At 43.9% G+C, this 14998-nt stretch overlaps 1 protein-coding gene across 1 annotated transcript; it reads right to left on the bottom strand.

Annotated features, from left to right (window-relative positions):
- Positions 1–5137: 5137 nt before the first annotated feature.
- On the bottom strand, positions 5138–14899 carry wnt11 (wingless-type MMTV integration site family, member 11). Its single transcript, XM_053441432.1, has 6 exons — positions 14649–14899; positions 12863–13057; positions 10911–11155; positions 8964–9241; positions 8500–8792; positions 5138–6172 (listed from the first exon to the last, which is right to left on the bottom strand). The coding sequence occupies exons 2-6, from the start codon at positions 12943–12945 to the stop codon at positions 5998–6000; spliced, it is 1074 nt and encodes a 357-aa protein (XP_053297407.1). The 5' UTR covers positions 12946–13057; positions 14649–14899; the 3' UTR covers positions 5138–5997.
- Between the last annotated feature and the right edge of the window lie 99 nt (positions 14900–14998).

Raw genomic sequence — 14998 nt, forward strand, 5'->3', positions numbered from 1 at the left:
GCCGTTCATTCGGACAACTTTAGAGAGCAGCAGCGTTTAACCACATCATTGGGGGATTTGAGCCGTGCACTGAGCTCACATGGTGTGTCTGCTTTAAGCCGAGGTTGTGTATGTACGTTTCAGCCACTCAGCCGCTGTGGCTGTCAAGGGAAGCGGAGGAGCATTTTTACCACTCAGGCTTCGACTCGTCGTCATGTTCTGGTGATCGGCAGCATCGTGAAATAAAAAACCTTACAAGAAGAATGATTTTCACATTCAACCTTTGGGTCACAGTCAGGGTAGACTCTTTTTTTTCTTTTTTTTTTTTAGATAAACAGAACTCACATCTGTTTTCAATACGTCAATATATATGACAAACAAAGTCCTCTCCCAACAATATCGGCTTGTGCATTTATTTGATTATAGTGGAAAGTGAAACGCTGGAAAAGAACGCTCGAGCTGTGCCGAGGCTCAAGTGAAGATCCACAAATCAGTACAGCGTGGGACACTTTTATTGTACTACTCCAAATGTTTCCAAATTTTTTTCTCATTTAGCAATGAACGAAAAAAATCTGTTCCTCCATTCATAGAAACTTTGAAAATAGAATAAATGAATTAACCATGAACATCTGAGCATCTTGCAACTAAAAACAAATGAAAAAGTTAAACCGTTGCATCAGTTAGCGAACAGAAAAGTAATAATGTTAATTCTTGTGCAATATCGAGTCCCTGTTCTAATGTTTTCCTTCATATCCCAGCTTTCTTTCATACCGACCATTAACCAGTTTCCTTTGATGTGTTTGCGTTACATCAGTCAACTCGGCAGCACATGGCTGCTGACTGTTAGATCAGAACATAAGCAGAGGGAAAAAATACTTCACGCAGGGTGATGAAATGCAAAGGCAATCGGCCTGACGCCTTAACTGATCTGTGGTCGTGCGGGGGGGCTCCATTTATCGGATCATCACAGCTGATCTTGGCTAGGTGAATGTTTTTCATCATTGGCGGAGAGCAGCTCCGGCCTTAAACAGTGGGAGGTTTCACGTCAGGGGTGGTTCACATAGTATCCACCACCACACTCTCCACAGGACACACACACACGCACACAATAGGCGACACTCCTCTAAAACTGTGACTGAAGTCATCTTTACCATTGTGACCTGATTTCTTTCCTTGAATTATATGATGAAGTTTACTCTGTTTAAGTCGGCCAGACAGCGGGCAAACAAGGCGGCATTTCACAAATCTTCATGTGAATGAAGCCGTGCCGCTTCCCTCTTTAACCCCGCTCTGTAATGTTAGTTAGCTATTTTTTTCCTTTGGGTTTGTTGACTCCTCGACTGAGGGCGCAGCCCGCTCTGTCGGTCCCAGATTTACTGTGATTACACGGAGCAGTGTTTGCTTTTCCCAGAGTGCTTAGCTCGCTGTGTCTTTGATCCATATTAATTCAGTCTTACTCTCTTGTCATCTATCGTCCCTTTGATAGATTGAACTGAGGGTCTGTCCTCCAGATAGGCCCCCGTTCACTGTATGTCACCAAATTATTTTATATTATTGTTTGAACCATTTTAAATTAGTTTTTACCCTGAAGAATGTGGCACTTTATTCAGCTTATAAAAATAGCTGGGGTGTAAAATTCAAAAACTTTTTACAAACATATGTGAGAATTTAATACAGATGTTTATATTTAAAAATATCAACTATAAGGGTAATTTGAAATCATTTCACTTTGCTAGTTCAGCTTCACAACTTGAGTTGACTTAATGTGCCTAAATAAGGCCAAGCTTTTCAACTCCTCACTGAACTGGCCTTATTTACACACATACTTTTAGATTTGTTTGGTGTATTAAATTGCGAGCATATTTAAATTACCTTGTGAGGCTGCATTGGAATTGTATTGTATTGTCCTGTTTGAAATGTCTGATCGTGGCAAAAAATGAAAAAGTGATGCCACCTCAAGCAAAAAGGATTACAAACTATATTGCTTTCACATGTTGACATATGTTACATGTTTATTATATTGCTTTTTGTTTCTCTAATGATACCGAATTAGTCTCAGATTAATAGAAAAAATACAACGAGTGGATAAAAGACTTGTTAATTTTGTTGTCATTGATATTACATCTGTTCCAGGGTCTGGGTTCAGTGTTATTTCATCTTCAAGAGTAGGATCACTTAAAATGAACTTAAAGTTGGGTTTGTTTCTATTCAGACATTTTCTACCTACACATAACACATGTAAATATTAACATGACAAAAAAAAAAAGAAGAAAACCAAAATTGTATACACATGGACCTGGACAATATAAAAGAAAATAAGGAAAAGAAAACAAGCTGTAAATAGCATGAAACAAAAACAAGATGTTGGTAGAGAATTAAAGGATGATGTATAACAGAAAAACCTAAATTTATTGTTATCGCCATTATTGTTATTTGGATTCGTTTAAAGATCTTTGGAAAAACTATTTTTTTATTAAACACCTTGAAAAAAACTCCTGGAGGTGTGTCAGTCTGCTCCTCAGCCATTCGCCACTTTGTCTTTATCTAGGGAGGCGCATTTTTTTCATGATCTGCTATCTCCCAGCAACACGCACACACACACACACACACACACACACCAAAGAAAGAAAAGGCCTTTAACAGCATATACTACTGGGTTCCTATTTAAAGGCTGGAGGGTGAGGGTAGGCGTGGTGTCCACTAAAGTCCATTTACAGTACGGGTCAGTACATCTGAAAGCCTTTACCACTCCTGCCAAATTCTTTGTCTCCCTCATTCACAGCCAGTTATCTCGACCGCAGGCGACACAAAGGCAATTGGCTTTATATTGTCCGGGCCGGCATTAACCCCTGATATTTTCACTGCTCTCCATTAAACTCCTCTTTTCCTTCTCCATTACCGGGCAATTCCCACAGAGCGTGGGGTCACACCAACCACCGAGAGATACTTAGATACTTTCTGACAAAGACAGGAAGAAGAAAAAAGAGAAACGTAAACTGCGGAGGCGATTAGTTCCGTTTTTTTTTGTTGTCTTTACTTTTGTTTGGTCTTCGCCTCGGACACAAAGGTCTCCACAGCCTGGATGAGGGACACTCTAAAGCTCCTTTTTACCTGATCCTGCCCAAAATGGCGGCCCACTCATGACCCGTTCACTCACGCAGTCAATGGTCCGCTCCATCACGGCTGAGTTGTGTTGACGGACAGAAAAATGGAAGAATGTTTAACAGTGAGTTCCGATTTTTGGCACATTCATTCCTCCAATGAAATCTTTAGCTGTGCAGACCACGGTATTTCAGAGTGAGATATTTCAGTGGGGTTAGAAGGGGGTCAGCTGAATAGTCGCACGGCATCATGATAACAGCAGTTGCAGTTTGCCAGGTTCAGCATTTCCAGACTGAACAGGTCAAACTGGAGGCCCTATCTAATCTGCACAGGCATGATGAAATGACTCCTGAAATTACTAATGTCATGTTTTGCTTTTGGTTGGGATTTTTTCACGTGGCTTTGGTGTGTGGCAACACATTTCTCAATTTAAATTAAACATTTACCTTTTTGAACAATTTCTTAACGTTAGTGAACTCTTAGACGAGACTGAATTGCCAGTAAATGAAAATAACGATCATTTTGTGAGACATACCGTTGGTCTTAGCTCGGCACTTTAGAGGGTCAAGAGTTCACCTGATTCCCTCATTGTCAGACCCTTCTTTCAAGAGTGCTTAAGACATTCCATAGAGTATTTGATGGGTTTTAAATACGCATTTAAGCACGTCTTTTTACAGCACATACCAAATGAGCTAAGACGAGAATCCGCCCTGCTTTACACGATTCTCCAACACACTCAGAAACACTAATACGACTCTGCTGTCCTCAGAAGTACTTTTCCCATCCTCGTGCTCTGCTATGAGACAGTGTGCACGTCCTCAATCAGCAGGTCAGGCTTCTACAGCAGTGAACTCACTGACAGACAGCAGTGTGTGGACTCTTGTATATATACACACACACACACACACACACACACTCGCACACAAACGGACACCCTATTGATCCCAACTGCCAGGCTGAGGAATGCCAGTGACTGAGGAGTCCTCGAGGCTGTGGACGGACAGACCCCCGCTCACCTGCACACAGCAGATCCCCTCTTCCTCCGAACCCCGACCATCCTATCCCACTGCTCCAGCTTTCGAACTGGCACTGAACAACAACAGGCATGGACCAGAAGACTTAGATGTCCTGTTTCATTTACTTCCCAAAGTCGTGCATCGTCTAGGTAGAACACTAAAGCGTTAAAGTTTGTATATCTTGCATCTTGGCTTTCATGCTGGAGTCTCCTCATTATCTGAAATGGATGAGCCTAATCCACTCTGCATAACCTAAGTCTGTATCCAAATATAAAGTTGGATGAAAAGGTCAACTGTGAGACCAGCCCAGCATCACAAAATGTCTGAGCGACTCGTGGTAACAGCCCGAGTTTTAGTGTGTGTGGTTGTTTTGGCAGTTTCTGTGTGTGCGTCCACAGGCTCGGGTCAAGAAGTGTTACAGCTCCAGTGAGTGTGCGGCTCGGCGCTGCGATTTATCATGTGAGCTCACAGCATGGGGCCTATATCTTCCACAGCTATTTCTGTCGGTGTAAAATCATGAGAACCACTTTAGCCAACACAAGGCTGGTCAGAGGGTAATATCTCGGTTCATCACAGCGCCAAGTCTGTTCCCTCTGACAGACCCACAGTCTGGCTTTATGTTCTAAATAAATTAGATCTCTGCTTCTTTTTTTTTATTTGATGTTTGTCCACTGGAGGTCTGGCTCTCAGACAGATGAATGTTGGAGAGGTGAAGCCGGGCTAGGAGTGACAAAACACCCTTTGTGATGGCCTTTGTGAGGAGGTGGAATGTCCAAACAAACACTTTCCCAGGGTTTGGGGGATTCAGAGAACGGGCTGAACCCTGCAAGTCATTACTGACTGCGCTGAGCTGATTTACAGTCACTGTGGTGGTAAACTGCTATTTTATAAGGCTGTGAATTATATTTAATGTTACTTAGAAAATAATTAGCTGTAGAGGTAATAGGTCCTGTAAGAAGAGCTTTATAATACATTCTTAAAGGAAAAGGACAAAAAACATGCGCTATCCAATGTAAAGATCATGGTGAAGATCATTTAATTATTTTATAAATACTCTTTATTTCAGTATACAAAATAACAGTATGTACATCCACACAGAAGTGGTTTACAAAATCCATGAGTTCAGCTCTTATGCTCTAAAAAATAGAATATATTTTTGAACTGACGTCAGTCAGACATAGAGGAGAAAAATGCAACATTTCACAAAGTTCTTAAAAGTCCTCTCTCAATCCACAGGGATGCAGGCGTGTCAGGATTCCCACACAGGACCCACGGTCAGAGTCCAAAAACATCAACCATAAAAAAAAATCCATGATTGAAAAGTAATTGAAGTTCCCTTTGTGTTCTCTTTTCCCTCAATAGTCCATTTCTCTGCAGAGGAAAAAGATTTGATAGTACCTAAAAAGTACCACATGGTTCCATCAGAACCCTTCGAATCCCGTGGAATGGAAAGTCAAACATTAGTCTTGGTCGAGTGTCGAAAAAACACCAAGTCCTCTCCTCCAGCAAAAAATCCAATATTATTTCTTTTTAATAGAGATAGAATAAAATAGACTTTCAATATCCCTGGTTGGGATTTTATGATCATTAAAATGAAAAAACTAAAGAAGAAGAACCCAGGAGGACGGCGGTCTTCACGCAGGCGCTCTGATGCTGACGCCACACTCTCCACATCCAGGTTTGTGAAGCGAGAAAGTTTGCAAGCCCGACTGGCAGCTCGGAGATTCAATACAAAAATGATACTGACAAGAATAGACGACTTGTTCGGTGAGATACACATGCTGAAGATGAAGGCCGGATCGAGCCTTCTCGGAATTGGTAGTGCTTCGGTTAATCTGCTTGCCCCCGGGTGGCTGAGTACATGCAGAGGACTGATGGTGTAGCCGTCAGCGGCACGGAATCATTTGCAGACGTATCGCTCCACGATCCGCTCGCACTTCTTGCAGGTCACGTAGCAGCACCAGTGGTACTTGCAGTGGCAGCGCTCCACCAGCTTCTCGCTGTACGGGTTGTAGCCACGGCCGCAGCACATCAGGTCACAGCTGTCGCTTCCGAGGGATGTTTTGTTGCACTGCCTGAAAGTGGCACAGAAAAAGAAGATATTAAATAAGACGTGGGCGCCAACATGTTTCCTGCCTCACACAATGAACTTTACAGCTTAGCTTTGAAACATTTTGAACCATCTATAGAGAGACCCACAATGGTCCTTTAAAAGTGCTCGACCGACCGGCATGCCTTAACCTTTCGTGCACTCCTTCCTCCAAACATGTTTTTCATTCATGCGCTTTTTGTCTCGCCGTCTTTGGCCAGTGGACGCTATGGAACCTCTCGTTCCAGAAGCCCGGGGCATCTTAAATGAGCAGAGAATAGCCCCACCATAAATCACACTGAATGCACAAGGCTGCCCTCCCTCTCTTTAGCTTGCCCTCTTCACATAATTGCATTGTTTTACGATGGCAGAGTGTTAATGACCAGTGTGTTGAGAGCGATGCTGAGCCGACGGCCCCTGTGGGAGTGAGGAGGTGGAGGAGGAGGAGGAGGGACTGGGTGTGCGACAGGTTTATGACATTGCTGAGAGCTTGAAAATAGACAGAAACTCCCACACAGTCGAGGTTTATCAGGAGCAACAACTTGTTATGTCACTGCTGTGCTAGAAACTGAGCAGCCGGTTGGGACTGTATATTCTGTAGTTCACATCTACCGCTATAGAAGCAGAGACCCAATAATGTAATTTAGGACTAACGGACAAACTTCCCTCCCCAGGGCCATGAGATCTCCTTGTTGCACAACTGATCAAACTTTGTTCATCAGAAACTGCTGCTAAAATTCACTTTCCCTGCTCCACATACTCTCATTAGACCAAAAACAGGACAGCAGAGCACGACATCGAAACCTACCCACACACACACACACACACTCACATTTACTCAAACCAAAACACCAGCATCACACTTTTATGTCATGATGGGTGTCTCGTCATTTGGCAAAAGGTTGCAGACTGTGCATGGCTGTAAGCGTTATCAGGCTCAGTGAGTGTCCCTGACATGAGGCATGTCTCCTGGTTATCTGTAGAGCGGCCTCAGCTTGTGGGACACATGATGTAGCCAGCCACACGATGCATGGCATTTACAACATATAAGACCACCACGTGCCATTTACTGGAGTTCATTGTAGAGTCAGCTACGTGAAAGAGCTGTACCTTCTTGCCAGTCTAAAAATAAGTACAGCGCAGTTTAAATTAGCCTTCACAGTGCAAGTTAAAGTGACAAATCCACACAATTTAGAAGCTGGCTTACACAACTACGACTGCAGGCAGCTGATGTTAAATCTCACCATGAGGCAGACCCTTAGTCCCACAATGATCTAACTGTTAAACCACGTTACACGTTGTCAACAGCGTTGTTCACGTTATTGTTCATGTACTTGCTTAGGAAAGCAGAGCATACTATTTGAGTATTACATTAGAGAGCACTCCATAGAACCTATAACCTGAAGAGTGATCTGCTCTATAATCTTCGACTTAGACTGATGTTTGGTCCACTTCTGGATTTGCGTGTATTAAATATAAACAAAGATGGCGACACTCGAGGAGATTAACATTTGGCAAATGACGAAATCAAGACAGGAAGCACAACAATCGCCAACTTGTAAATGGATGATTCTGGACCTGGTCATACAGCTTCTCTCCAAACCTCTCCGCCTTTCCCTCAATGATAACATGTCCACTGAACCTGTCATGGACTCACAGCTTTACGTGGTGGTATTGCATCTTGCATATGTGTCACATTCATTTCTGAGGACGTGCCCACCCTAATAAACAAACAGACGCAGGATACGCGAAGCAACCCTCTGTTTACACGTAATTAAAAGCAAGTATATATTCTGACCCTTTGACAAAGGGCTGACTTACTGCCTACTACCTTCTCACAGACCACACACTGGATCTGAGTGGTGTAAGTATGTTTGCTTTATCTTCGGGGACTATTAACTGTTTCCCCATTTGTGTGGCCCTCTCCAATCAATATCAGCTCTGGTGCACTCAGCCCTAAGAATAACTTCATTAGTCATTGTTTCAGATACCAGGACAAACACTCTAGTCACAGTGGCCTTTTCCCTGACACATGCTCAGACAAGCCACAGACGGAGCACTCTCAGGGGCCACTGGTTGTTATCAGCCAGTCTGCAAACTAAACGGTGCCACCACGCAAAGCGGCACTTCACTAGAGTCAACATCCTGGATGAGCAGACATCCAGGATTGGTCATTTCCTGTTTTTCAGCTGCATGAGTCTGTCACCAATGGGATTCGTGCCAGCAAATCAAACCCCCAAACAACAGAGTACTATCATTAACACAAAAAAAAAATGCACTCATGGTGAAACACAGTTGATGTGACGGTCTCACCTGTCCTGTGTGCCGATAGAGCCTAGCTTATCATTTTTGGCGCAGAAGTCCGGGGAGCTCTGCAGGTAGACCAGCTCGTTGTCCCTCACCGGCCTGATGTCGATATCTTTAGGTACCAGCTGCTTGCGTGTCCCCGTCGGCCTGTGGACCACTTTGGTGGCAGACAGGTACTTGGTCTTCAGGTCCATGGCGATCTCCCTCAGGTCTTGCAGGCCTCTCCAGCAGGTTCTTATGGAGCAGGAGCCGGACACCCCATGACATTTACATTTCATCACCAGAGCCTCTCTCAGTACCTTTATATGAGGACAGACGACTCAGGGTTAGTCAAGGCTCACAGTGTGTACATCTAAGATACAGTACAAGCAGTGTATCTAAAACCGACATAAATATAATTCAATTTGAGACATTTCAAAGGAAACAATGTGTTTGCATTTTCCCCCTTTTCTTATGCTGAAAACTCTCACCTGTCTGCCGACCTCACTGTTGTGCAGGTGCATCAGTTTGTTGGCATGGGAGCCTGGGCGCTTCATCTTCATGGGAGCATCAGAGAACTTGGAGCCCATGATCAAGCCGTAGTGCAGGTTGTCGCCACAGCCTCCCCAGCGATAGCCAGGCTCAGGGATCTCTGCTGGGATGGGACCACAGGAGCACAGTCGCAGGTCTCCGGAAGTGCAGGCCCGCGCTATGGTGTGGCTGATGGTCGCAGCAGAGAGGGCGTAGACAAACGCAGACTCTCTCGTCCCTGAAAGAACAGACCTCAGAGTTATTACGGCGCAAAAGGTTTCCAGGTTTTTTGTCAGCCATGGGCCTGCAACAATTCAATCCATTTAATGGGGCACTGGCCCTAACTGAAATCTGATTGGACTACTGTCAGTAGTCATTAAAAAAAAACTACTGAGTTAACAACAGTACAAACTAAAAATATGACCATTTATAAAGACATTATCTTGTAAGGGTTTGCGTTTTTGAAGTACACAATGTGCTTGAAGAAGGAAAGTTTTTAAAAAACATTTAATGATTTGTGTCTTTGCCCAAAGCAATTGAGTTAACAGTGAACAAGGAATGACTTTAATGTTCATATTGCTGAATCAGGAATTGGACATGGATTTTGGACATTGTATCGGTCTCTCTGTGTAAATTGTGGCCCCTTATGTCTAGAGGTCAAAGGGAGGGAGAGGTGATCTGTGCTCGTCCAGCCACTGAGCAACGGGTGAGACAAGCTGCCAAGTGGACCAATCACAGTTGGCGCTGGCTGCTTTACACTGACATGTAGCTACATTTCTAGGGAGCTGCACATCAGGTAACAGCGTTGGCTATGTGGCAGAACTGTACTTTCAAGTAAAAGTAACAAATCCACACAATTTAGAAGCTGGAATATGCAACGAGGCTATTTGTGTTCTTTATCTGTGTTTGATCAATAGTTGCTGGTTTCTCTTTTGCAGTTGATCAATGGATAAATTCAACTCTACTATTTATAATTAGTAGAATAATATTTGTAGATTCAGATTGGATTTATTTAGATGGAGAGGATGCTAGAATCTACATTTCTGTTGTCCATCTATTGTAATTTTTAAATCGCCCCCTCAGCTTTTCTACTGTCTCAATCGAAGAAATCGGACTTCCCGAACAAAGCCGATCAAACCCAGTCCATCACTGCCCGTGCTGTAATGCAGAGTGAACACCAAAGTAACTGGTGGTGCGATGCTACACTGAAAGCACACATGTTAAAGACCAGGGAGCAATTCAAAGTAAAGGAAGAAATCAAGTATGACCGAGGGCTGGTTAGATCAAAGCCGTGCCGGGACAGAGATGAGCCTTTTCCTGTTCAGAGCAGACTGTTCATTTGGCAAAGGGCAGCTACGTCATCTCTCTGCACGGCTCCCCCAGCAAACTGACTCCAGCTCATTCAACGTCCTTCAGGCAACAGAGTCAGACTGCGGCGCAAAGAGGTGTGTGGTCAGATGCAGGGATGCTTTAGATTTCAGGAATAACAAGCCTATTATTAAATCACCCAGAATACACGCAGGTAGTGAAAGGGGGTATTCTCAAATAACAGCTTCAGAACAAATCCCTGGTGACGGCTCCTCAGGAAGAAATGTTGGAATAAACGGAACATTGAGGCCACATGTCATCGTAAAACCAGAAATAAACTTAGAAAAGGGCACGATTCTGTAAGTATCTAAATTCTTTAGAAGGCAGCTGGGTTTTAATAAATTTCAAGAAATGTTATTGTGGCGTCGGAGCACAGACACAATTCACTGTAAACTGCACCGCAAAGCAGGACTCAGTGACCCTGCCTGTTCACTGAATGTCGAGCGGGAGCATAAACACAAGACTCTTGTGGAACAAAAAGAACTGGAGTGGCTCTTTTGACACAATACACTATCATTCCAAACTGTTTATGACCGTACCTCGTTCAAGGTCTGGACGATACTTTGGGGAATCGGATGGGATATCGATGGAGGAGCAGTTCCAACGCATATCCGCAAAGGTCTTCTGACACGTTTTCTTGACTTCGCGGGCCGCTTGGATGATGGTCTGCATGAGCTCCAGGTTGCTGCGGCACAGCTGAGCCTGGGAGGACACCATGCCGGGCAGCAACTTACAGTGTTGGGTCTGGTTGATGTGTAAAGATGTGGGAGCGTGCGACAGTGCTCTGCATGAGATAACAACACATGGGAATAGGTCAGTTTGAGTTCAACAATATATATAGTCTTCTTACTTGCAGGGGTGATAATTGCTTAATCACATGTTCTTCGTTTTATGTGTTGTGAAACTGTTACATTCACAGCGTGCTGTGAGTTGTATTTACAGAGGTGTGTTAGTGATTTGAGTTTCATCTGTGCACATTCTTCAAGCCTGTGAGACGCATCAGCTTTGGACAAACACTTAAGGAATCGGAACAGATAATGTTTCAAACAGGCACATATCTTGGCCCGAATCACAGAAAAGAACCATCTTATCAAAGAGAAACTCCCAAGGGAACATCAGCTGTGGATTCATAAAATATAAATGACACCTTCTTGGCAGAGGGCTTCCTTTTGTTAAAGCATAGAAATGGCCTCAAGATAAAAAAATATATGTATTAAAAAAAAACTCCAAGTTTTGATCCACAGTCCGATGAAACAATACATAGATGCCTCACGTTTTCCACCACAGGAAGCATCTTCCTCTGTGGCCTCAGTTTGACACGAATCATGTGTTTACACTATTAAAGGCTGCTCACATTTGATTTGATTCAAACCGTTCAAATTTATTGGGGATTAACTTAATAGAGAAACCACAAGCCGAGCCGGTTAGCTCTGATCTCTACTTTCTGCGTCCTGCACTCTGCTGAGAGTTCGTGAGAACCAGTGCACCCTGGCCTGTTCTGCATTAGGGGCCGAGGGGCCGCCACTCTGTGCCCAACGATAAGCTGCGACTCCACGGGGCTTGAGGTAACCCAGCACTCACAGGTGTTTACAACTGCATCTGTTTTGCATTGCGCCGCTCGGCATCATCAGAACTGTAAGACTTCTCGCTTAGATTTAGCACAGGCCATCCCTGCGCGCATGGGACATCTGCTTAAGTCTTCCGTGCATCACTCAGGCTGATGAGGCGTCATGCATGGTTGAGGTAAAGACGGTCCAGAAAGTCGTGATTTCACAGTGATCGGACATAAGATGCACACACAAAATGATCAGATAAAGAAATAAGGAACAGAACATGCAGATTGTGAGGGAGACCTCCAAGGGTTTAAAAGAACACAAAAAAACCTTCAGTTAAAACTAACCAAAATTCCGAAATAGCAACTTGGCAACCTTACGTACTTTCCAAAATTATTGCGCAAATTATCGCTTACTTTTGCTTGTACCATAAAAACAGTGCGGTGTTCAGCATGAGCAATCAACCCTTGTGTCATAGCTTCCTTCTGCAGCCACCATATTTACATTGATGTGAGGCCTGACCAGACTGCACACAGAGAGCGGTGACATCACTGGCGCTGTCTGCGGCACCATGACGCCTGCTCGTCTTATTTTCTGTTCTTATCTGTTTACTTTTATACAGCAGGAGGTCAATTCTGCCTGAGATCTTACGACTGAAACATCTTCTGTTAGTGAAGTTAATTAAACAAAGAGTAAAACATTCATAGGGTGAAGATCTGCCTGCTAATCTACAGTCTCCTCCATCAGATAGATGTATACACAACCCTTTCCCTTAACCAGAAGCAACCTGAGGAATGCCTATGTCAATCTGCCATGGGCCCTTAGTGCCATAAAACACTGAAAAATGCCACAGAGGGCCACATGACAGCAGGACAACATGTTGTGAAATGGTTTGAGTAGTGTAAAGGTGGAAGAAGGGAACCGGCGAGAATACTTACAGCCATTTGATGCCCGAGCAGACCTGAGACAGCAGCAGAAGTGTGAGCACACTGAGAGGCAGGACATGAGAGCTGCTCCTCATGGTTGGACTGTGGCTCCAGTTCACACGAGACAAGAAAATACAAATGGTTTGTTGGGCTCCTCGGTTGAGACTCAAAAGTCAGCGCTCATGGCACGGCCTCCTCCTCTAAACCCTGTAATAAATACATTAAACATGGTCAGTGACTTTGGCCGTGCAAGAGCGACCCAGCTTCAGATTCTCAGTGTTTTTACTGGATGCGCTGAGGTAAACTGAGGCACAGTGAGTTTCAAAACCTCACAGGTTTTAGATGTTGCAGAGATAATTTCAAAACAGATCAAATGTGAACATGGGAAGTGAAGGAGAAAAACATTAAAGAGTGATCATTTTATTCACCGTGAACACTCCCTGATTATTTCTCACATTGAATAATGACGGAAAAAAGACGGAAATTGTTTAATTGTTGATTATTTATATTTTAAGAAAAATCTGGATGATACAGTAACAGTTCAGCTTTCTGCTGAATGCCAATAAACAGAAGTGAGAAGACAATTGCAATGTAACCCTTAAGACAAAGTCACATCCTAAATATTAAGAGGGGTCTCCTAAATCTTCGCAATACTCACTTTCCTATTTAACTTTTTCAGTTATAGTTAGTTCCACATTGGATAAACTATTTGCCTTATATCCTATAGAGAGTAACACATTCACGGCCTATAACACGGTCCAAGCGGCTTTATTTTTATACACCTATTTCACCCACGGTTGGTGTCACCTCTGCTCCACTTGGATAAAGGTAAAGAGTCGGAGGCGTCAGCAGAGATCAGCAGTGATCTGCAGTCAGAGGACAGGGGCAGCGCATCACAGACCCTGTATCTGATCAGCTCGGAGCTGTGCGTCTTTGAAGAGCGCGTAAAAACCGCAGGGGGCAGATAATGCGCCTTTTCATCAGCTCGACGCTGATAGGAGGAGACACACCCGAAAGTGTGTTAAATCCCTGCGATTAATTATTGAAATGAGCTGACTGAAACTCACCACTATACTATTGTGTGTTACAACTGCTTTTCATCCACTACACTAGTCGGACCTGTGCGTAAAAACAATAAAGACTCTACCTCATAATACAGCTTACATTGTTTTCCTGAACATTTCTACAGTTTGACTTTCAGATCTGTTTAAATCAGTCACGGCCTCTAGTGCTTGAATTTACACTGGTATCTTCATAAATGGCAGCTCCAGTTTCCCCCGACAAGATAGAGAGAGACAGACTCACACATCGACCGACGTGTCTGTCAGCAGCCACAGATAAGCTGGGTAAAACAGGACACATCACACTTCCTAAACATCAGCACGGATGTAACTAACAAGGATCTTTTATTAGCAGCCTAATCATAATGTTATAAATAAATGTCCCTATCCTTACAATACCTCATAGGAATCACCCGAGTGGTGATATTATAATATACAGAAACATAAAGTTAAGATAATGTATTATTATACATGTAGTGGGCACCGGATTCAAGGCAGCTCACACCACTTCTCCTATCTTAGTCCGATCTTTGTTAACTTTCTTTCCATATTCTTTTTCCAGTCACACCTCCGGAGACGGACCGTGTCTCCAAACAAAGCAATCAGCTTTGCATTCACTGAATAACCCCGCACTCTAAACGCATCCATTGTGCGTAAAAGCCAGGCTCCAGCCGGTGGAGCAGCAGCCGGCGCGCTCTGACTTTCTCCTCCGTGCAGCAGAACAAGTTTCCACTCACCTTTCCTGCGGTGCCGGTCACTTCTCAGCGCTCAATAAATCGACGAGGAGGAAAAGAAAGGAGTGATATATCCTTTGAGAGTGTTGTTGTCAGCCTGACGCATGAGTAAAATCCAGCACGGGGTGGTAGAGTAGCTCCGGACAGGTACGCATGGTGTGAGTGTGTGTGAGAGAGAGAGGGAGAGTGTGAGCTGAGAGCAGAGGAGTGTGAGTGAGTGAATGTGAGTGGGGGCAGCCTCGGCTCTAAAGTACCCCTGCCCTACTTTGATCTCACTGCTGATGTCAGACCTGCATTAACATAAGAAAGCTCCCTGCACCGGGACCAGAGCGCAGCCACTCGGAAACACTGCG

The sequence above is a fragment of the Pleuronectes platessa genome, chromosome 15 (assembly GCF_947347685.1).
Source record: "Pleuronectes platessa chromosome 15, fPlePla1.1, whole genome shotgun sequence".
Taxonomy (NCBI): Eukaryota; Metazoa; Chordata; class Actinopteri; order Pleuronectiformes; family Pleuronectidae; genus Pleuronectes; species Pleuronectes platessa.

What these genes read in the sequence shown, in the direction of transcription:
- wnt11 (XM_053441432.1), bottom strand. Translation starts at nt 12,945, where the DNA reads ATGAGGAGCAGCTCTCATGTCCTGCCTCTCAGTGTGCTCACACTTCTG. An exon ending in TGCTCGGGCATCAAATGGCT is followed by an intron (nt 11,156 to 12,862) that starts GTAAGTATTCTC and finishes TATCTCATGCAG; the next exon opens with AGCACTGTCGCACGCTCCCA. An exon ending in TCTATCGGCACACAGGACAG is followed by an intron (nt 6,173 to 8,499) that starts GTGAGACCGTCA and finishes TGCCACTTTCAG; the next exon opens with GCAGTGCAACAAAACATCCC.